Source organism: Polypterus senegalus, chromosome 8, assembly GCF_016835505.1.
Source record: "Polypterus senegalus isolate Bchr_013 chromosome 8, ASM1683550v1, whole genome shotgun sequence".
NCBI lineage: Eukaryota > Metazoa > Chordata > Cladistia > Polypteriformes > Polypteridae > Polypterus > Polypterus senegalus.
Genome location: NC_053161.1, coordinates 117110674 through 117133445, shown reverse-complemented (window position 1 = coordinate 117133445; position 22772 = coordinate 117110674). Strand labels below are relative to the sequence as shown.

The following is a 22772-nucleotide window of genomic DNA, read 5'->3' as shown; positions in this document are numbered from 1 at the left end:
GAAGACTACATGGGGCATATTACAGTGTGGCAAAGTTAATGCACTTCGGAAGACAGCCAACAGATTTATGGGAGCCTATTTGTAAATAAGATCACTACAGTATGCAAAATACAAAATAAATATACATAAATAAAACGTTGGACAATATACATGAAGCTTATCCACCCTATTTCATGTTTAAGATACAAGCAGATATTGTTAGTACAAGGCAAATAATGTGGTGGTAGCTTTTATTTACCTATTTATTTAACTTACAAAGTTGATCACATATATATGTTTTCTAGCTATTGGTCAGATTTATGCAGAGCTGGTGTGTCCTAAATCCATCTTCAATGGATTACTTATACTGTAACAGTGTTTGCTGTTTTGTTTTTTTGATATGATAGCAATTTTGGGGTTATAATTAGGAAAGTATAAAATGTATGCTTTAAGCTCATTCAAGAAATATTTATCAATCTTGCTTTATATTTCCTTTTCTGTTTCTGAATTTAACTTTACAAACAGCTCTCACCTCATGCTACTTAATAAGAAAGTGTTCATATTTAAGTGGATATGAATATTATGAAACTCAAAAACTGGACTCCAAAATGTGAAATGAATTTAAATCAGATCATTTTAAAACTATACAGAAGTAACAAGGAAGAGTGACTACTAATTGCAGAGCTTATATGTCATCACAGTTATATTCCATCCATCCAACCATCCATCCATTTTCTAACCCGCTGAATCCGAATACAGGGTCACGGGGGTCTGCTGGAGCCAATCCCAGCCAACACAGGGCACAAGGCAGGAACCAATCCTGGGCAGGGTGCCAACCCACCGCAGGACACACACAAACACACCCACACACCAAGCACACACTAGGGCCAATTTAGAATCGCCAATCCACCTAACCTGCATGTCTTTGGATTGTGGGAGGAAACCGGAGTGCCCGGAGGAAACCCATGCAGACACGGGGAGAACATGCAAACTCCACGCAGGGAGGACCCGGGAAGCGAACCCGGGTCTCCTAACTGCGAGGCAGCAGCGCTACCACTGCGCCACCGTGCCGCCCACAGTTATATTCAAAAATGTTATTCTTTTTTTCATAATAAAATTGTATCCATCCTTTTCCAGAGAAGATAAGCAAAGTGCAAATGCATGTGTTATCAGCATTGACTCTGAATTGGTCCATGTGTGTCTGAATCTATAGAAATGTAAAGAATTATTGTTAGTCTACTTACAGATAATTCATGTTCTGCGTATTTGTACCTTGTTAGTATACTTAAGATTATTACAATTCTTTCTATATGTATGTTTAGGCCTTTTTTTGGTCATCTGCTGAAACTGTGCAATTTATAATAAAGTTCTATCTATCTATCTATCTATCTATCTATCTATCTATCTATCTATCTATCTATCTATCTATCTATCTATCTATCTATCTATCTATTTATCTATCTATCTATCTATCTATCTGTTGAAGTTCATTCCCTCATTTGACAAATTCAATTCAAGATCCTGGTCATATTGGATTTAAGTTTTTTGTGAAATTGATGGATCAATAGAAAGTGCCACTTGGAATATCACCTCATTGTATGCTGTTTTATAATATCTTTTAATTATAATATTTCAATTTAAAAATAGGATTTTCATGTTCTTTGCATAAAAGAAAATATGCTACATTGGCTTACACTTGACTTGAATATTTTTCATTTAAACCCCCTGATATAACTTTATGTCTAGTACTGGAGGTCAGATCTGTTGCTTTGTGGCGTTGCCCCGTGACAGTTTATTAAGCCTTCTTAAACCATAGACAGATTTTCATTACAATTGTAAGATTGTTAAATTGATTTTAGAATTAATTTGATATTTTCCAAATAATCTGTTGAAATATGACAGGGATACAAGTGATGTTAGAATGTTCAGCGCTTAGCACATCTGTATCCTTTTGAAGACACCTGTGCCCTTGCCATTTTTTCCACCTGCAATTTATAAAAAAGGACAAGAGGAGAAAATATAGGAGAGGGCCAGCCTCTTGTGTATTTAAGCACTCTATCCAAGTGCTGAAATATTTGAGACAGCAATATTGCTAGAATACACTTTTCTTACATTCAGTTTTATACTGTATTTATATTGCATTTATTACAAAAGTCACAGTGTGCAAGCTTAGATACAAAAATGTATAAAAACGTCAATTTATATATTTATTTAAGCTGTTTTCTTGATTGCATTAAAGTTTTGGGTTAAAAATTAAATACTGATGCTAAAATATGAATAATTAACGCAAAAACAAAATTAGGAAGTTATAGTCATTTCAATTTATTTACTGTACCTCTTTTTGGCACTTACCAGGTGTTCATTATTCTGGTACTGTATATGCACCATCCATCAGTCCACTTTCAACTCCATTTAATCGAGTGGACACTCAGATTGTACACTACCGAATAAGGTTGATTCCTCACTGTCAATTACCCATTTTGCCAGACTGGAACCCAAATCCTGGCATAGCAAACTGCTACCAGACACTCTTATCATCTGTTAAAAGTCTCAGTTTGCCTGAATGGGCCTCCCTTTAGGATACAGCATCTGCATGCCTAAGGTGATCTATACCAGACCATGTAACAGCTAGTGAGGTCTTCTCTCTAAGGCATGAAATGGACTCAAGTTCAGAACTAGCACTGATGGACAGAATTTTGCACCAGTGGTCAACCAAGAGGATGGACTTATGTCTACCCAAGAAGCAAATGCAACAACCTCTATTCTTCCCTATAAAACACTGTAACAGTCTAACTAATTGCTCTTCTCACACTACACTACAGTGTGACTTGGGCATAATAGTGTTTGGCCGCAACAAAAACTGAAGCAATCCCTTTACTCCAGAGGGTAACTGTGCTTGACTGAAATGGTGGAATACTCATCTGTGTTGGAGTATAGACGAGGTCCAGCCTTGGTAAGGGACAGTAAGGACACAAGCAAGAGAGAGAGACTGAATGTAAATTATAAATTCACCTTGCTAGTGACAGTCCCTGAGTGATCATTGGCTGGCCTAGTAGATATAGCTTTGCTAGCAGCCAAGGACACTGTGTGTGTAAAACATTCAATGAGAAACTGCAGTACCACCAGCAACCAGAAGACACAACCAAAGGTGATAAAGTAGATCTCCTGATCAAAGAAAAGAAAGTGTGCTGCGAAATACTTCCAAGTATCTGGAGAAAGCCGACCAGGAAAGAAATCAAGCATTGGTCTCCTCAAACTATAAGTATATTTTTATTCCAAGGACCATTAATTATAATTTAATAGATAGAACAAAGCCAGCTAATGTACTATGGCATTGGTGTAAAATGTAACTAAAGATAATAACCTTATGAAGAATAAGTTCTAGCAATTAAGAGTTTTTCACCTTAAATTCAATAAGAAAGGGCTGGGCAGCACCTCACACACGCATGTACTCACACACACATTTAGCTAAAGTGTGGTGTAGGTTGGTCTTAAGCCAGAGCAAATTACAGCTGCTTTGAGCAAATGAACACAACTTGCCGGCATTCAAAACTTCATAACACCTTAACCTCATGAATGGAAAAATCAGATTCATAAGACATGTACCTTTCACTATAAGAGAATAAGGTTGTATCCAAATCAAGAGATAAAACTGATATGTTACATGCATTTTTCTATTGAAGTGAAAAAGTTAAGATAAGCTTTCATAATTTTATGTTTTGTGTTAGTTGTTAGTGTCTTTCACTGTATATGTGTTGTGGCATGCGGCTGGGGGTGGTACCCAGCCGGGACACCCAGGAGGACCGGAGGAGGGCTCGCACCTCCTCCAGGCCACGAGGGGGCGACCACCCTGGTTGCTTTGGGGCCCACGGGTACAGAGCTTTGAAGCATCCACACCCGGAAGTGCTGGGGAGAAGAGGACCGGGGACACCTGGAGTGCTTCTGGGTGCGCAGCCGGCACTTCTGCCACACTGGGGAGTGCCGGTGGAAGATTGCCGGGAAGCACCTGGAGCACATCCGGGGCCGCCTCCCTCCATTCGATGGCTGGAGTCAGGTGGAAGTGGACAGAGTCTTGGAGTAGAGGAGACGAGGTGGCGAAGAAAGGCATTGTTGAGGGCCTGGACTGAGGGTGATTGGTGCTGCGGTACTGGGGTGTGTGTGTTTAACATTGTGTATATAGTGTAAATAAATGTGCTGTGGTGCAATCAAAGATGTCTACCTGTGTCCGGGCTGTTCCCCACAGTATATATATATATATATATATATATATATATATATATATATATATATATATATATATATATATATATATACAGTACTGCGGTGGACTGGCACCCTGCCCAGGGTTTGTTTCCTGCCTTGTGCCCTGTGTTGGCTGGGATTGGCTCCATTGCACATTTAATTTTTGCTGTCAAATTGGTTGTTCAGAGTTTTGTGCTGGTGGTATCTGGTTGTAAGTGCATCAATGATCAGAATTTTTGTCTTTCTCTTAAACTTTATATCCAAACTAAACAAGTTTTTTGGCTAACAATGGCCAATTTGGGTCTTTGAACCTCTTTCCTTATAGTGGTTTGTTTTTGAGAACTTCTGTTCTTCCATGCGTGATTATCTATTTGAAACACTGAGCTTGATTGTGAGTAGAAGGTTATTTCTGGCAGATGCTGCTTGCTTTGCTAAACAAAGAACACTTCTAGTTTCATGGTTCTTGACCATTTTTGTATTTTTTATTTTGCTCAATGTAATAGCTAAGGTAGACTAGCGACTGTATATTGTATGCAAAGTGGAGCTGAATAAATTTGTATCCATGTTCACGTCTCTTGATATACAGATATTATAAATGTTTACTGGTCGGTGCTGCACTGTCTTTGTTTGTACCTGTTTTTTTTTTTTGCACTGTCCTGCAACATTTGCACATGCTTGCATACGTGCACTTTACATTTTAATCTGTAGCTTTTCCTGTAGTCCTGTGTTCTATGTAGCACTGTGGTCCTGGAGGAACATTGTTTCATTTCATTATGCGCTGTGCAAACTGTATATGGTTGAATTGACAATAAAAAGCTACTTGACTTGACTAGAATGAGCCTTAGGATGATGTAGACTAGGGGTGTCAAACTCCAGGCCTGGAGGGCCGCAGTGGCTGCAGGTTTTCATTCTGACCCTTTTCCTAATCGTCGACCAGTTTTCACTGCTAATTAAGTCATTTTCCCTTCATTTTAATAGCCCTGTTTTTAAGGATTCAGTCCTCTGAATTGATTCATTTCTTCATGAAATAGCAGCCAAACAGAAATGAGACGTGAAACAAGGGATTTCAAACTCCAACCAATTTTTATCCAAACAATCTATTAATAAGAAGCTGATTCTTGCTGTTAATTAAGTCCGCTATTTAATTTTGTGGTCTGTTGCTGCTGTCATTCTGCCACAGCACACATTTCCAAAACTGTTGATTTTCTGTTCGTCAAACTGTTTTGGTGACCTGAGAGATTAACCTTACTGAGGCCTTCACTTTTCTTTATTTTCAGATATTGTGTGACGGGCACAGGTGAGCTGGTCATGTGGCAGCTCGTTTTGTGTCTCATTATTGTTTGGCTGCTAATTAAAAAAATAGACAACTAAGGGGCCTGAGTCAAGTTAATTAAAACTAAAGCAAAAGAAGTTAATTACTGTAGCAGCACAAAAGTGGTCACTAATGAAGAAGATGGTCAGAATGAAAACCTGCAGCCACTGCGGCCCTCTAGGCCTTGTGTTTGACACCCCTGATGTAGACTGTGCATTGTTAGAATTTTTTGTGCCATTCTGTCCATCTTTTTTTAAATTGATTATATTTAAAGAAAACAACATTCCATAGAATTAAGTCCAACTTAAGAAACCAGAATTGAACCCCCTTTCCCCAAGAGGATAGCCAACAGTATGAGCAAATCTGTAAAACCAACAAGGAAAGGAGAATTCTAATATTTCATTAATTAAATCTTACCATATTTTAAAAAAAGCTTTGAACAGTTCCTCTAAGTATGAGTTAATTTTTTTTCAATTTCTCATAGGTATTTAAACTGATCTGCTAAAATAATTGGGAAGGTGTCCAGTCTAATTTTGTGCGCTAGAGACTTCACTGGAAAAAGCACACTTTTATTCAAATTAATTTTCAGTCCAGATATCTTTTGAAATTATGCTAATGCTGCAATGGGCTTTAACAAACCCTGTCTTTTGACAGCCCCCCATCCTTGACTCTCTAAGAAGACAAGAAAAAACTCCCAGAAAAAAAACCTTTGAGGGAAAAAAATGAAAGAAACCTTGGGAAAGGCAATTCAAAGAGAGACCCCTTCCAGGTAGTCTGGGCATGCAGTGGGTGTCAAAAAAGCGAGTAAATACAATACAATACACAGAACAGATCACAAGCAATCCTCTGTACAATACAACAGTGCAATCATAATATTACAGAGCAAAATTCAACAGTAGATGATATCACATAATAAGATTCAGATTAGTTCAGATTCCTGGAGACCTCAGCCATCAAGCCACCTCCCCCTATTGGCCATTTCACAGATGAGTCAGTGCTTGGACAGCCAATCTGATAAAAGACCCTTCTACCCTATGATTCCAGTGCTCCTCCCTCAGAGATGACTTTTCCTTAGGCAGACAAATAGAGAAGAGAAACAATATTATCTGCATATAGCGATATTTTCTGTTCAAGTCCTTCTCTGGTAATGCCCTTCATCTCTGATGCATTTTGAAAGTGAATGGCCAATGGCTCAATGGTGATTATAAAGAGCAGTGGTGATAGGGGGCATCCTTGTCACGTACCACATTCCATTTTGAAGTAGTTTGGAATAATGTTGTTAACACAATCAGAAGCTTCTGGACTGGTATAAAGTAGTCTGATCCATGCACATATGTTTGGAGCCAAACCCAAATTTGTACAATGTAGTGAACAGGCAGTCCCATTCAACCATATCAAATGCTTTTTCTGTATCCAAATATGATAATATCTCTGGTGTGTTAGATATTATAAGTGAGTATATTACATTAAACAATTGTTGGAGATTATAAGCTAAGCATCTGCCTTTAATAAATCTGCTTTGGTCTTGAGATATTGCAGAAGGAAGCAAATTCTTTGTCCTTCTAGATAGAACTTTGGAGAGTAACTTAACATAATTGTTCAGAAGTAAGATTGGTCTGTATGATGCATATTGTAATAAGTCCTTACTGTATTTTTCTTTGGGATAACGGTAATTAACGCTTGGCAAAAAGTTTGAGGTAGAATTTTGTTGTCTTTAGCTTCTATAAAGGTTGCTAATAGTAGTGGAGCTAACTTATTTAAATTTTTATTATACTGGGTAGCTAGCCATCAGGGCCTGCTGCTTCCCACTTTGGAGCATCTAGTAATTCTGAGAGTGTCAGAGGTTTTTCCAGTTCCTCTGCACTAAGAGTATAAAGCTGTCATCTGAGTGGCGCCATTTATGAAAGTTATGGAGTGCACCCTTGGACACAAAGGTGCCTCCCCCAGGTCTTAGAAGTATGATAATGAAGTCCGTAGCATGTACACAAAGGGGTGGCGTTTGTGTTTCTGAAGGTTTGCGTGTTCCCACTCGGTTGTCAAACTCTGAAGACACTGAATGGGTGCATTACCCGCTGGACACCGTTTAGGAATGTAAAAGTGTGCATGCTCCGTACACTAAGAGGACTATTTAAAGTCTGTGGCATATGCACAAAGGGGTGTCATTTGTGCTATTGAGTCCTCACCCCCCAGGTAGTCAAAATCTAAAAACACTGGCTAGCTATGGACAATGAGGGGAGATGTCCATCAATCCCACCCAGGGCTCCAAACGGGCCTCGACTGGAACTGTCTCCAAACTGTAGTTAGAGACAGGGCAAGTAAACGGTTAATGGTGTTGGAATTGTTCTTGAAGTTGAGTTAGCTTTAGAGTACAAGGTAAATTTTGTGATAATACTGTTTTGCAATTTTACTCTTCATCTTTTTTGCATCTTTTTATATCATTGCCTTCTTCAGCTTCCAAGTACAGTATTTGTACACGTTGTCTGATTCCACATTCTTGATGCTTGAACCTTTATTCAGATGGATATTTTGGCTGCTAACACATTTTCCACCCTTAAAAATGGCAAAGGTGCACTTATCTGAATTCCATCCTTATGACATCACTTAACATTCTGACAATGTGTAAATACTACCAAAGTTTTTTATTCATCTTTCATCATATCTTGAGTTCGTTCATGTATAATAGATGACTTACTCTATTTTCCCATTGACTGCATATCCTAGACCTTGTCATACAGCATAGTAATGGAGACAAGGAGTTAAATAATATACTGATATTTTATGCCTTCATTTTAAAGATTCTTTTGACTCTGCTCAAGGTATCCACTTGTTATTTATAAAATACAGTGTACGATACTGCTCCATTACAGTTATCCCTGTTCTCGACATAAGAAGAAAGCTTGGCAGCTTATGAAAGGCAAGATAGTAAATAAATGTCTAAAACATCACAAAACTAGTTATACTTTAATTCATGCAATTAAATTCACACCCTTTATTCATTCATTCATTCATTATCTATTCCTGCTTTGTCTGCTTCCCAGTGATGGAGCTGGAGCCAGTCCTGGTATCATCACAGACAATGCAGCAGACAAACCCAGCTCATTATATACAGTAGTATGCTTACAAGCCCACCAACAATTACATCCAGCCAATTAAGACTCACCAAATAACTGAACCTGATCCTATTTGTGATGTGAAACAGAAAACCTGATTGTATCAAGAGGGCTCAAATCGTTACATCCCCACAAAACAATTATTCTGCTTTTATTGGAGCTGTTGGTAGCATGGGTTAATTGATAAAACAAAGCTCAAAAAGCTGCAAATAACTGTGAATTACTATAAAACTATTCCTGCAATATTAGAGTAATCTGTGATTGGCTGGCATCCTATCCAGGGCTAATTCATACATTACACCTGAAACACCAGTGGCTTGCACATCTTTTTATTGGGAGAAATGGGCTCAGAAAATGGATGGATAATGGAACAGGCATACTGACTATTATTGCATACTATGTTTTAGGCTAGAACCTTAACAAAGCAGTGTAAGAATGCAATAACAGTTATTGAAATGAATGCAAAAGCAATTTGCACTCTGAGCAGTGGTGAGTTCACATGAATTAAAAATAAATTGGAAAAACTGTGTATCTCCTAATGAAATTACAGTAATTGCCTTTGGGATCAATTGTTGGTCTTGTTATATTAAGGACTGAAGAAAGTGTGAACTATTTTATTAATGAGATCACTAACCTTCTTGCATGTCGTGAAAGGTAACTAAAAAGGATGACTTTAGAAGAAGTATCGAGCATTGACAATTTCTGCTGCAATACCCCTTTGATCGTGAAACAAAAAGATAAGCGTTACATAAAGCTTGGGGGGCAACTAGCCAGACTGGGTTAAACCAGGAGATAGGTGTTAAACCAGTGATGACAATATTAAATTAAGCATTTCAAATGCAAATAAACTAACATAAGAAACAGAATGAGATTGATTGTAATCATGTAATTGTTTGACACACATTTTTGTAAAAGTTAATTTTTTAAAGAATGCTTAAAATTTTGTTGTTAAAAATCACAATATTTAGTGTATAGTCTGACAGAGTTAGTTTTCTAAGGTTTTGAAGTTTTGTATTAATTAAAAAATGTGCTCAAAAGTTTTAATCTACTGTACTATGTTATATTGGCGCTGTGGTGAACTAGCCCTCTACTTTGTGTTAATTTCTGAGCACTCATTTCTGTACAAGTGGGCTTTAATCTCCTCCCCTGAACCCTGTGTTGGAATATTCAAGCTCATAAAATAGACAAATGCAGGCTGGTTGTACAGGTTCAGAGTAGACTCTTATTTTAGGAGACTCAATTCATTCAATATGTTCAAGAATCTTCTCGGGATATTCTAACAATCCACAGGTCCATGTTGTGATCCAATGAAAGGGTAACACCAATTCAGGGGATACCAACCCCATGAATAAGTTGCTCAGGAAAACTATTTATACATTACAGAACTGATCTAGACTCACTGAAGGTGGGACCGAAAAGAGAATAATGGCATTAGTAGATGACTGCCCATCCTCTATATGACATATTATCCTAGAGTAACTTTCCACACTGGCTTATTCCAGCATGTTGTGACACATTGGAACACATTTTTACCCACAACTATTTGACTGTATAATGCCTCTCCCTTTGTGGCCCTTTTTACAAGTAATAATAGATACATTAGTACTGAGTCAATATTTTTTCAAGGACACTATAGCACTTGGATCCCAATCCAGGTGATTTGACGTTTAGTGGATGTGCCAACATGCTATCAGTGCATGCTCCAACACTATACAGTATATGAAATATGGACTGGATATACTGTGTGTCAGTTCTGGCTCTGGCTCTTATATATGAGTGTTTGCACTGTGTTTCATGTTCTGTGTTGTTACTGTTGGAGCAAAGGTATTTACCCTCAGGGTTCAATAAACTATACAGTCTATCTATTTAAAATTTCCATTTCTAAAAACACACATGTAAACTGTACAATGCTAAATTCTAAAGGTAACAATTTGAACTGCACAGCTTAAACTCATTATCTGCAACATTTTATTTAAAGATTAGTTTAATTAAACAATGAATACACAAACAGTGAAATGAAACAAAAGGCTACCTGGTAACTATCAACAATGGAACAGGAGAGGTAAAATGTGCATATAAAGTTTCTCACTGATAATTGATTTGGTGTTTGAATATTTAATTGTGCATGCTGTTTTCATCAATAATACAAACTAGAGGATGCATGACTTCAATAAACAGATACATTTTACAAAGCATTACTTCTATACACAATGTCCTCTATAGATATTAGGACGCATAGCTAATTTGATGAAATTGAATTGACTACTGCATGCTTCATATTGCTTAGCTGATTCCTGTGGCATTGATTGTCCTCATATAGCACAACTCTGACTGTGTGCTGTTGCGTTTAATCTCCAATATCTACTTTTTAAGTCAAAAAGTCTTGTCCAATACTAAAATTACAAAATTGCCCATGAAAAGAACAGATAGCATTTTGGATTAAATAAAATCAGAGTCATAGCATGCAGAAACTGGGCATAGCAAACGCATAATTTGGAAAATCTTGGAAAATTATGTAACCAGTGATGTATTTTCTAGTTGGCAGTATGTAGGTTGATCAAGAGAAATAGGTGCATTAGATGGTAATAAAAGGTCAGAGCTGTGATGAAAATCTCTAAATTAACAGAAGATAATGCAAAGGTCTAGGCATCACAGTCTGCTCTTTACAAAGAATTATAAAGGCAATAAAGGGCATACCGCAAAATAAAATGCTCACTCAGCACCAAAAACAGAAAGGTCACTTTGGTAAAATATACAAAGATAAACAATTAGGCTTCTGGAGCACAATGTTATGAGTAAATGAAACAATTTGATATATCAATAAAATTGACAGCAATATCAAAGCATGGAGAAAGGAAACAAATATGGGCAATCCAAAGGAGATGTGTGAAACATGGTGGTGGTATTGCCTTGGTTTGGACATACATGGCAAATTCAGCAAAAGCTTAACTTATCTTTACTAACAGCATACTCACAGACAACAGAATGATTTACATTTGCTTATTTGGCTGATGCTTTTATCCAAGATGACTTACAACATTTATGATACAATCGCTTACATTTATGATACAATTTCTTTTTCTTTTCCAACTGGAGCACAGACAGGTCAAATGACTTGATCATGGTCACACAGTGTCAGTAGCGGGATATGAACCCACAGTCTCAGGGTTTGAAGTCCAAAGCCTTAACCACTACACCATGATCTAGAAAGGGTTCAAAACTATCTTGTCATGTAATTTTCAAACCCACTAAATCCAGACCAGGGTGGTGGCACTGCTGAAGCCTATCCCAGCTAGCATTGGATGCAAGGCAAGAACAAACTCTGGACTGAGAGCCAATCCATCGCAGGGTGAACACACACACTAGGACCAATTAGCAAGAAACATCTTGTATGTCTAATTAAAGGAAAATGCCTCTAGATTCATTGACTAGTAATTTTTCATGCTCCAAGACTATGGTCCAAAACATCCTATCAGTGGAATCAAAGAGTTTATTGGGAGGAAAGTGTGGAAAGTTCTAAACATGCCAAGTCAGTCTTCTCAGCTGCTTCTATCTGAGCAGGCAGGAAAGGACACAATTCTGAAAACTCTCATATAAAAACAGCAACAAAATGTTAATTCTTAAAAGTATTTCATTTACTGATGGAAAAATAGAATTATTCTTAAACTTGAAAGAATACATATACTATATGTTCTAACAATTCAACCATTAAAATTTGATTACTTTGTGTTTGTCTTTTCATTTTAAATCTTAATTAAATTAATTTATAGCTAAAGTAGCACCATTCATCTCACTGTCACCGGGAACACCATGAAAATGTGATATAGAGTTGCAGTTTATTAAATAAATAAGCATGTATATTTTTATAAATCTATGATAAAAGATAAATGTATAAATTTATAAACATATATATATATATTTACACCCAATACATAATATATTTTGTAGGTATATTAACTCTTAAACATAAGAGCTTTTCTGCATAGAATTCCATGCCCAAAATTAATTTATCTTGAAAATTGTGGTCCTTCACTGATGTACATAGATCTTATACTGTTTACTGTATACACGTGTACAAATCAATAATTTACATGCACAAAGATGTGAATATTAGAGAGGTATACATACTGTACATGAGATGTTGTCTATACTACAACAACTACTTTGGAAAATAAAAGTTTGATAACTGCAATCAAATAAAAAATAGTTTTCAAAACTTGATTATAAAAAATTATTTTCAAAATATTCAAAATATTCAAAAAATAGTTGCATATGTTACACTTGATCGTATGGATTTTTTTTTCTTCAAATAAAATCAGTAAAAATAATTTAAAATAAAGTGCTTGAACTGGTTTTCCATTACTTAAAATCAATGCCGTTAATGAAATAACACTTTCAAGAAGATCTCAATGCGCTGATTATCATATTGATTACTAATGAATCCGTCCAATATGACTATAATTATAGAGTGCGTCAGTGGTAAAACTGAATGACCAGTTGTAATGATCGGTGATCTGATTTAGTCCTAAACTTATAAAATATTCCGGGATAATTTCTTAGTTATGGCGGTAGCTGCCCGTGGTGCTGAAACCTAACTGAAGTTGGCACTTTGTCTTACGATCATTTCCCCCTATTTAGTAAACAATGACGATGAAGTAGTCTTTGCCCAAAAAAAGAAGGAATAAACATTTGTCAAAGCCTTACCGTGGCCCGAGAAAGAAGGCAGTCTGGATGTGATTCCAGGTGAATTTTCAGGAACAGCTAAGGACGACTCGGCTGTCTGCAGGTTTTCAACCCGTTCATTCACATCTGGCGCTCTCTCCGGGTCCCTCGCCTTGTATCGCCTCAGCTCTACTGTCCCACCAGGAAAAGCGGGATTTATTTTCATGACTGGCACAGGTTTGGGACTCACATTTTCGGCACCTGGGTTGTACGATTGCCACATTCTAAGTAGCGATGATGAACATCGGTTCGTTCGTCAACCGGTTTCCCTCAGAACGACTACATAAAACGCTTCGCGTGTAAATCAATTCAGGCAATCGCATTATGTATGTCGGATGTTGAGAATAACCGCATGTCTCCGCTCTGCTCGAGTCCTTTACCAGTTCACTCAGCTGCAAGCCGGCAGGCGTGGTGATAGTTCACGTGCTGCAGGTGACCGACGCTCTGCATATTCAAGTTAAAAAAAAGTTCGGCTCTAGAAGGCGGTTCTGCCAGAGACTACTAAAAAACAGGTGCATGCGCACAACCTGACCAAAGCATCGACAACTTCGTGCGAACGATAAATGAAATTACAATCGGATGAACCGGCTTTGCTTTAAGAAACAAGGATGCAAATGCATTTAGGATATTGTTTAAACGAGAAACGAATTAATTTTGTAATTTCAGTGGACAATTAAAATCTTACCTATGAGCGCCACCACTAATATAAAGTTGACATGTACTAAACACTAAAATGTCTAAGCCAACATCATATTTTTTGTAAAGGTCGACTGCATGTTGATATTTTATTTAAAACGTAGCTGAACTACTTACAAGAATTCTAAAATGCTGATACATTTTAAGTCTAAATTAAATTTATATTACAATAGCAGACCGTGTACTTTCACTTTTATTAAACTAGAAATCCATCAGATTTCAGTTTTTCTTTGTCCACTTCCGGCCACAAAACACAAAGGCAGTAAGTATCTTATATAGATGTAGGGCCATTGTCCGGGCACATGCTGTCATATACACACCCACACACACATTAAATCGTTTTTTGATAAACTACATTTACATTTTTCACATCAGAACCTTGATCGAATCCGAGTCCTACCAACTTGTACTCTTGGCAAAATGGTTCTTCAGTGGTGTTAGACACCATTTCTGGTTCCCAAAAGAACCCTGCATGTGAATGTTTCAGAAAGAACCGTGATTTATTCAAATTCCTAACATACTCCATAAATAAACATGAATATATGTAACAAAGTTATGAAATACCAGTTGGTCCAGGGTTTTAAAATGTCTCTTACTGTATACAGCAACACCGTCTCAGTTCAGGTTTTCTTTATATGCAGCATCCTGCTAGGTAGCTTACTATACAAGACTTCTGTTTTGTCCACATAATAGGAAACATTTTAAAAGCCAAAATAACCTATTTTATATGCAAAGAACTCCTAAATATCTCTTTATCAAGCAATGGGAGGAATCTCACAACCCAGCAAAATGCCATAAAGGAACGTTTATTTTTAAGAGTGTATGTACGTTGGATTTCGGTCCATATACTAAAGACATCCGTGTAAGCTAATCGGTAAATACCGAATAAATAAATGGTCATATGTGACTGTGACTGAGTGTGTCTTGCACTAAGCTGGTAATTCTATGGTGGGCTGGTTACTGCCATGTGCACATGTGCAAGCTAAGTTGTATCGGATAATGAATGAATGAATGAACTGCAGAACGTACAGTTTAACACAAATAAAAAACATGAAACATGTTAATTTAGTAAGTAGATTTATTATTATTATTATTATTATTATTATTATTATTATTATTATTATTATTATTATTATTAATGTTACCTGTTTACCAGTTCAGTAAAAGGGGTGGCACGGTGGCGTAGTTGTCGCGCTGCTGCCTTGCAGTAAGATTCGCTTCCAAGGTCCTCAGGTTTTTATGATCTCTCTGTGTCTTTATGGGTTTTCTCCAGCTGCTCCAGATTCCACCCAGTTTCCAAAGATGTTAGATAAACTGGCGAAGCGAAATTAGCACTACTGTGTGTTTGATGTGTGTGTGTGTATGTGTGTATCCGTGCCTTACGCTATAGGTCAGACATGACACTTAAGTTAGCAGTTTTGTAATTTGTTATATGCGTGTCAGTTTTACAACTTGAGATAAATGAGAGAAATAACTCATTCAAATGAAGATATTTTGATCACATGTTCAGATAATTAAGAGGTCACGATGAATTAAGTTATATTTATTGCATACGTGTTAGCAACCCCTTGAAAATAGCTGACATTTTACCTGCATCCAATGGAACTGCGCGCCGAACACTTGGACTCCAATCCAACTGCACAATCACGCGCGATGCTGACTCGTCAGAACTTCTGGTGGAGTGACTTTTATAGTATTTTAAAGAAGTGAGTGAAGAGAGACGATCGTGTAAACAATGGGTGCCAGGCAATAACCAGATCAGCTAAGAGACCCGGTAAGAACGTGTGATTTATGTAGAAAACAGTTTATCCAAGGAAACTAAAGAAATCAATGTACACACAGCATCGGAGGTACAATGCTTCAGGAATGTTTCGTGTCAATCAACAATGAGTTACAAACTGTAATAGCAATAGCTAACAAACAAGCAAATAAACTAATAAATGTCGAGCCACTTATCACCCATATACCATGTGTTCCGTTATTTATACTGTGTCAAGTTCTCATGTGCTTACTGGGCTCCTTTGAGAGTTTCTTTTTCTGGTCCTATTTAAGCAAGCGGATCCGTGGGAAACGTACGAATGATTAAAGTTTCTTTTAACAATTTGTATTTTTCATTAAATATCTTTTCCCTGCAGAGTCAAAGGCAACCGAGCATTAGTACTATAAACTGGTTTTCGTTTTGCGAGAGGTTTCTGATCTACATGATCTGCATTTCACAAATATATTTGAAAAGAGGGTGGACGAATACGCAATAATCAGTTTTTAAATTCTCAGACACGAGTCATTCGTTGTAGTAGCCTATTTTTATATTACTGGCACGGAATATAGTCCTTAAAATGGACTAAGCGGATTTGAAAACCCATGGATGAAATAAACGCATAAAATACGCATTTACTAGTAAATGGCATGAGATATATACGGAAGCCCTGTCGAAGCTTGTTTTGCGTCTGTGTTTTCCAGGATATATTCCCGTGGTCCAAGGGAATCTGATTTTCACGGGGTTCTGAATTTATATGTACTTATCAGAAGGAGGCTCTGTAGCAGGGGGGCTCTATAGCAGTAATAATGTTCTGGGCCGACTTTTACACACTCAGCAGTGATTCACTTACATTACATATTCATTATAAAGCATTTCTTTACTTATATATTTGTATACACAGTGTAAGTAAGACTTTGAACATTCTCCCCACTTAGGTTTCCACTTACTGTGATTTTCCCACAATATTTCAAAGACACTCTTAAAAATAAAGATGCCACAGTTCTACAGAGTGATACCATAGGGGAATCATTTTTGGTTCCAACAAGGATCATCCACATGAAGGTTGTAGAAAGAACCTTTATTTATGTGGATGCATAACAGGCTCCATACAGTGAATAACCATGAACAGGTGGTAACAGATTTGTTAAATACCAATCAGTTATGGTTTTAAAATAACTCATGGTGCTTAATAGCACTATAAAAATAACAGGCTAAGTTCAGGTTTTCTTAAGATGGTAGGTAGCCTACCATACGTTAAAGATTTTTTCTGTATGTAAGGAAGTTTTTAAAAGCACAAACAACCAACTTCATGTGCAAAGTACTCTTCCAAGAATTAAATGGTGCCTTGTCAAGCAATTATTCAATGAGGAACCATATAACCCAGTAAAGAAACATAAAATGTAATTAAAGAAACAGTATTTTTAATAGTGGACATGCTACTCAGGTTAACGAGTGGCAGGCCTACATTTTTGGGGCCCTGATATTTCTCATTGGGACCCTTCGCAACCAGCAATGAGCCATGGGTGACCACTGTTTATCTTCTTTAGTAGGGTCATTCCACAACAGATCACCACAAATTAAAAAAAAAAATTTAATCACTACAGCTCACATTTTGATAAAAATTGCTGTACTGGATTATCTCACATGTCAAAGTCAATGGTGTGAATAAAAAATTCTTGTCTTACATTTTTCAGGTTATGGGCAGTGAAGGTTTTATAAGATTATTAGTGCAAATAAAAAGTTATAGAAATGTTGTCCTTCACAATATGGTTTCATTTATTTGATTCTAGAAATCCTAAGATACACAATTTTAATACAAAATTCAATTTCTGTCATTAATGTTAATTGTGTTTTAATTTATTTATAATTATTTTATAGTAAATATATTTAGAATTAAAAACCCTTAATTTCAACTTTTTTCATTTATGGTTGGCTTACATAATACTTTAATAACCTCCATCCATTATCCAACCCATTATATCCTAACACAGGTTCATGGGGGTCTGCTGGAGCCAATCCCAGGGTGCAAGGCAGGAACAAATCCTGGGCAGGGCGCCAGCACACTGCAGGACACACACGGGACAATTTAGGATCACCAATCAACCAAACCTGCATGTCTTTAGACTGTGGGAGGAAACCCACACTGATACGGAGAGAACATGCAAACTCCACGCAGGAAGGACCTGGGAAGTGAACCCAGGTCTCCTTACTGGGAGGCAGCAGTGCTACCACTGCACCACCGTGCTGCCCTACTTTAATAACCTTTTAATTTTAACTGTTATTTTGTATTGAATTACATTATATTTTTAATGTTATTATTTTTAAAAACCCTTTCTCATACTATAGACGTGTAAAATATTTAACAATTTGGACTAAAGTTGCTCCTGGGGCCCCTTCGGGATTAAGGGCCCTAAATCTTATTTTATTAGTTTCATATATTCCCCCCATCAATGATTTTGACTTGTCCTAGTATGAATAAAGACGTTTATGCGTGCATCCCATGCTGATTTGCCATCCCTTCATGTACATATTTTATCTGATTAACAGACACTTTTATCCAAAGGAACTTACTTACAAAAGAGGTGGTGCGTCTCTGCCTTGTGCATGATGTTGCCAGATTAGGCATTGGCTCCCACATACTCTGACCTGATTAAGCAAACAAGAGTGGACCAAATCTAAGCATTTTTGGGTGGTTTATTGTTACTGCAAAGTACAATTGACAATTATAGTTTGAATTATACTAGTAGTCCATTTTTACATATTTATGATATTAGAAAAGTTCAAGAAACTGATGATGAGCTATGGTGCATTTTTGTAGTGTAATCCATACGAAAATATTCTTCACAAGAACAGAACGATAGTTCGTTTTTTTATTTTATTATTACCGAACTGACAGGTTCTTCCTCTCGACAATACTAATACTACTACTACTACTAGTAGTAGTAGTAATAATGATAACTGGACTACGCAGGAATGATAATGCTAATAACACTACTACTGGTAGTAACGATAATGCATGGTGTATAACGTGAAAGTGCAGCGATTTACACATTTTACGAAAATCTCTAGGAGTAACCTGTTAAGCCTAATAAAAGTTTTGTCCAAGCCGGAGAGTGAGAATGCAGTGTGTTCTGTGCTTGTTAGTGACAGTATGGTGCGTCACTGTAGCAACATCCTTCAATGCTGTCAATCGGCGGCGACACTTTGAAGTGAGAGCCGAGAAAGCGAACACCCGAAGTCTGCATTGGAGAGGCACCAGCAGGGGGAGGCGCTACGCTGACCTTTTGGGCGCTTAATAGTCGAAGCCTCGTTACCATGACTACGACAAATGCAACAGCGGACAGTCCATCAATGTGCTCAGTTCTAAACATTGTAAACGCTAAAAGTACAGTAGGCATTGTGAAATTACCCGCTTACTCCGAGCTGCCGAAAGCGGAGCATGGCCGGCATCAGCATCGTTAGTGGGAGTCTTCCGAATATCTCGCACTCATTTGCAAAAGCGAGGCACCCGGCTGCTCTGCAAATACAAGGGAAATGCACGTTCCCAGACCAGGACATTCCAAAAGGCGAGCTGTTTTGGAGCAAGAAAGATTTATGGAAACACGGCGAATTCGGTCCCCGAGCCGCGACTGCAAGAGGCGACTTCGGGCTAACACGAGCTTCCTGGGCGGCAGGTAATTAAAGGCGGGCACGAGCGTGAAATGCAATCCGCACTCACGGGCTTCTTGGCCGGGGAGCCTCTGGCTGGTTCTGGTCGCGCTCCCGCGAACACAAGCGGCTGTGAAGCAGACAGACGCACACTCAACTTATCTGGTTGGGCTTGTGAGGATGTCTCCTTTGTAAATGTTTAATGATTATGTGTCTGAGAAGTAGATTGTTCTCGCTATTTGCACAGAGGTAATCAGTGGCAAAGTAAACAATGATGAAGTTGAGCTGGAACGTGCGACGCGTCAGGAAAACAAACAAAATTAACATGAAAGACAGGTACATGGGCATTTATTATATTTTCTTTCAGCCATATATTATTTAATTATCAGTTCCGATTCATTGTTTGCATAACCTTAACATAACCATTATTTGAATGTGGACGTTTATTCTTAAGGTTATATAATGAATTACACATTTTCTTTCTTACTATTATAGAGGACATTCTGTGCTTTGTTTTGTAAAGAGTACACAAGTTATGTGCTGTGCATTATTGTTTTGATTCTATTCTCTTCACAACATTATGAACCTAATTATAACTTATTGGATAAGTTTGGCAAATGTGAGGAAGCCATTCTGTCCATCAGGCTGGTTTGGTTAGCTCTACAAATGGCACAACATTTGCCTTGTTAAATGTGAACAGAAGTATTATAAAATAACATGACATTTTCAGACTTGCTTAGTGCAATATTCAGCAGCCTGTGCCTATTCCTGCAGCAACAATCACAAGGAGGGAAGCCACAGCAGACAGGATGCTAGTCCATCATGTGGCCCATGTCTGTGTCACACACACACACTCATACTCACAGCTGTACTCACGTTCACGTTGGCCTAATTTGGAAATAACAGCTAACCTAACTGCCTGTGTTTGGAAATGTATTTGGAGGCAAACACACATGGGCATGGAGAGAACGTTCTCCACACAGACAATGACTGGGTAAGGAATTCACACCTAAGTTACTGGCATAATGAGACAGAAAATTAAGACAAGATAAAGATGTGGGGATCCACCCTGTATACTTATAAAAATAGCAATACAAAATGAGTAGACTTATTCGACTGTGTTCAAAAGTGACTGAGGATGAAACAGGAGTGATCCTTCTATAGAGGGGAGGCAGGAAGAGGCATGTCTTCAGTGGTTCACCCAGAAGTGAGGTCAGTGATGAGGCTGGATGGGAGGTCTGCAGTGAAACTGGAAATAAGGTCAGTGTTGGAACTGGAAGAGGAGCTGGAAATGGGGCCAGGTGAATTTTTCTTTGGAGGATTTGTAAAGGAAGAAGAAAAGGCATTAGTGTGCATTTCCCACCTTTGGCATATAAACACATTTAATGAAGCCCATTGACTGGCTCCCATGCGCACATATGTGACACTGGCTACTTGAGGTAGCAGCACTAACTGCTGTGCCAGCATGCTATCCAGCATCATTATTAGTAATACCCTGTTATTTACATTGACTTTGTGTAGTGTGAAGTGTGTATTATCTGATTGCTATCTGGCAGCAATGTGCTTTAAATTTACTTTTACATTTGTTCTCAATTCTGTATACAGTATAATACTTTTCATTGTTATTATTCAATGAATGAATGAATTATTCTTTATTTTTTATAGAACCATTTAACAGCATGCACCAGCAGATGTGCTTTGCAGGACTAAATAGATCACAATACAATATCATATTTAACAATGAATATAATATTTTGAATAAACACACACATATTTAAATACAAGAAAGGTTTTTAGTATAATCTATATATATAATTCACTAAGGCAAGACAACCATGGAAAGCACGCCGGAAGGGGCTTGGATTCACTGAGCCGCCGACAAGTAAGACACCAATGGCACACGCAGGAAGGAGCCACGCCCACCAATTCCTGGCACCTCCGAGCCACGTTGACTGTTCATAGAGGCAAGTTTCTTGCGGAGGTGAGTCGCCATATGCAGCATGTAAAACGGTTTGCAAGGGGTATCCCATGGGATCCTTAAAACAATCCTTTCCAACTGAGGTTAAAACACAATGAAGTAAGCAGTCTTTAAAAACCGAGTTTTCGGTTACGACGCACGGCCACATGCACCATAGCAAACTGTTTTATACGCTACATACAACAATTCGCATCCGCGACAGATATGTGTCTTCTTCACTTACGGACAATTATATGTTGCTCTCTCCAGAGTTCCATCTTTTCATTCACTTTCTGTTGTATCCTCAAACCCTCCCTTTTTAGACAACTGTGTCTTTCCAGAAATGTTCAACCATCAATAAATAATTATGCAGCGTTTGTTATGCCGCAGCTTCACTATTGTGTTGTATTTTGCTCTCTCCAGAGTTACATCTTTTCATTCACTTACTGTTGTATTCTCACACCAACCCGTTTTAGACAACCGCGTCTTTCCAGAAGTGTTTAGCATTCAATTAATAATTATGCATGAGATTGAGCGTGTGTCTACCCGGCGCAGAGGGGCGTAGATAAGCCGTTGAACCCAATTTGGGCTGCAAACCATGGAATTCCCACTAAGTGCGACTCATACGCTCCCACTCATTACGTCCCTACCCTTTATGCACACCCCTCTCCCACCTCACTACTGCCGTGGTCGGGTGTCTTGGTGGATTATATATAGAAAAGCAGCCAAAACCGCACAGAGCAATGAAATGTCTACGTGAGTCGCAGGTGCATCTGGACTGTGTAAAGACAACAGCGACTCCAGTGATGAGTTGGAGGTGGGCACATGAGCGGGCAGTGCAAACTGAACGAGAAATCAGCAGACTAGCATGATGGAGGGAGCTGAGTGGACGTCCTTCTCCTCTCCTGCCGTTCCACACTCCACGCCTGAGCGCAGTGCACTCGCATCCCTCCGTCTGGCAGGAGAAGGCGCGAGGATGGTCCGCCAGTTTTCAGTCACGGACGATTGTGTGTTGGTTCATTCCGTGCATTGTTACAATGTTGCTTTTCTTGCAGATTTATTACATTACCGATTTTTCAAATGTTAATTTTTCTCCCTGTGCTTAAAAATCATTAAAAAATCGGCCTGATTATGCGGCATATGGTACACCGCGGGTTGGCTAGTATTGAATAACTGCCTTGCTTAAAGGTGATATATAAATATAAATGGCAAAAGTGGTCACACATTGTAATCAACATTTTTTTTTAATATCTATTTTTCAGAATATACTGTATACAGTAAAAATGCCTTACATTTTAATTAAGAAAGATGCTTATTACATGACAAGGAACAATCCATTGTAGATCT

General features: G+C 38.0%; 1 protein-coding gene across 2 annotated transcripts in view; it reads left to right on the top strand.

Moving 5' to 3' along the window:
* Nucleotides 1–19052: 19052 nt before the first annotated feature.
* The window catches only part of LOC120534249, a 125472-nt gene continuing 121752 nt past the window's right edge, over nucleotides 19053–22772 (top strand). Inside the window, exon 1 of one of the 2 annotated variants that reach the window (XM_039761682.1) lies at nucleotides 19053–19494. In XM_039761682.1, coding sequence (XP_039617616.1) covers nucleotides 19260–19494 — 235 coding nt within the window. In that variant the 5' untranslated portion in view covers nucleotides 19053–19259. The remainder of the gene's footprint in view (nucleotides 19495–22772) is intronic. The other variant, XM_039761683.1, reaches the window with a different exon arrangement.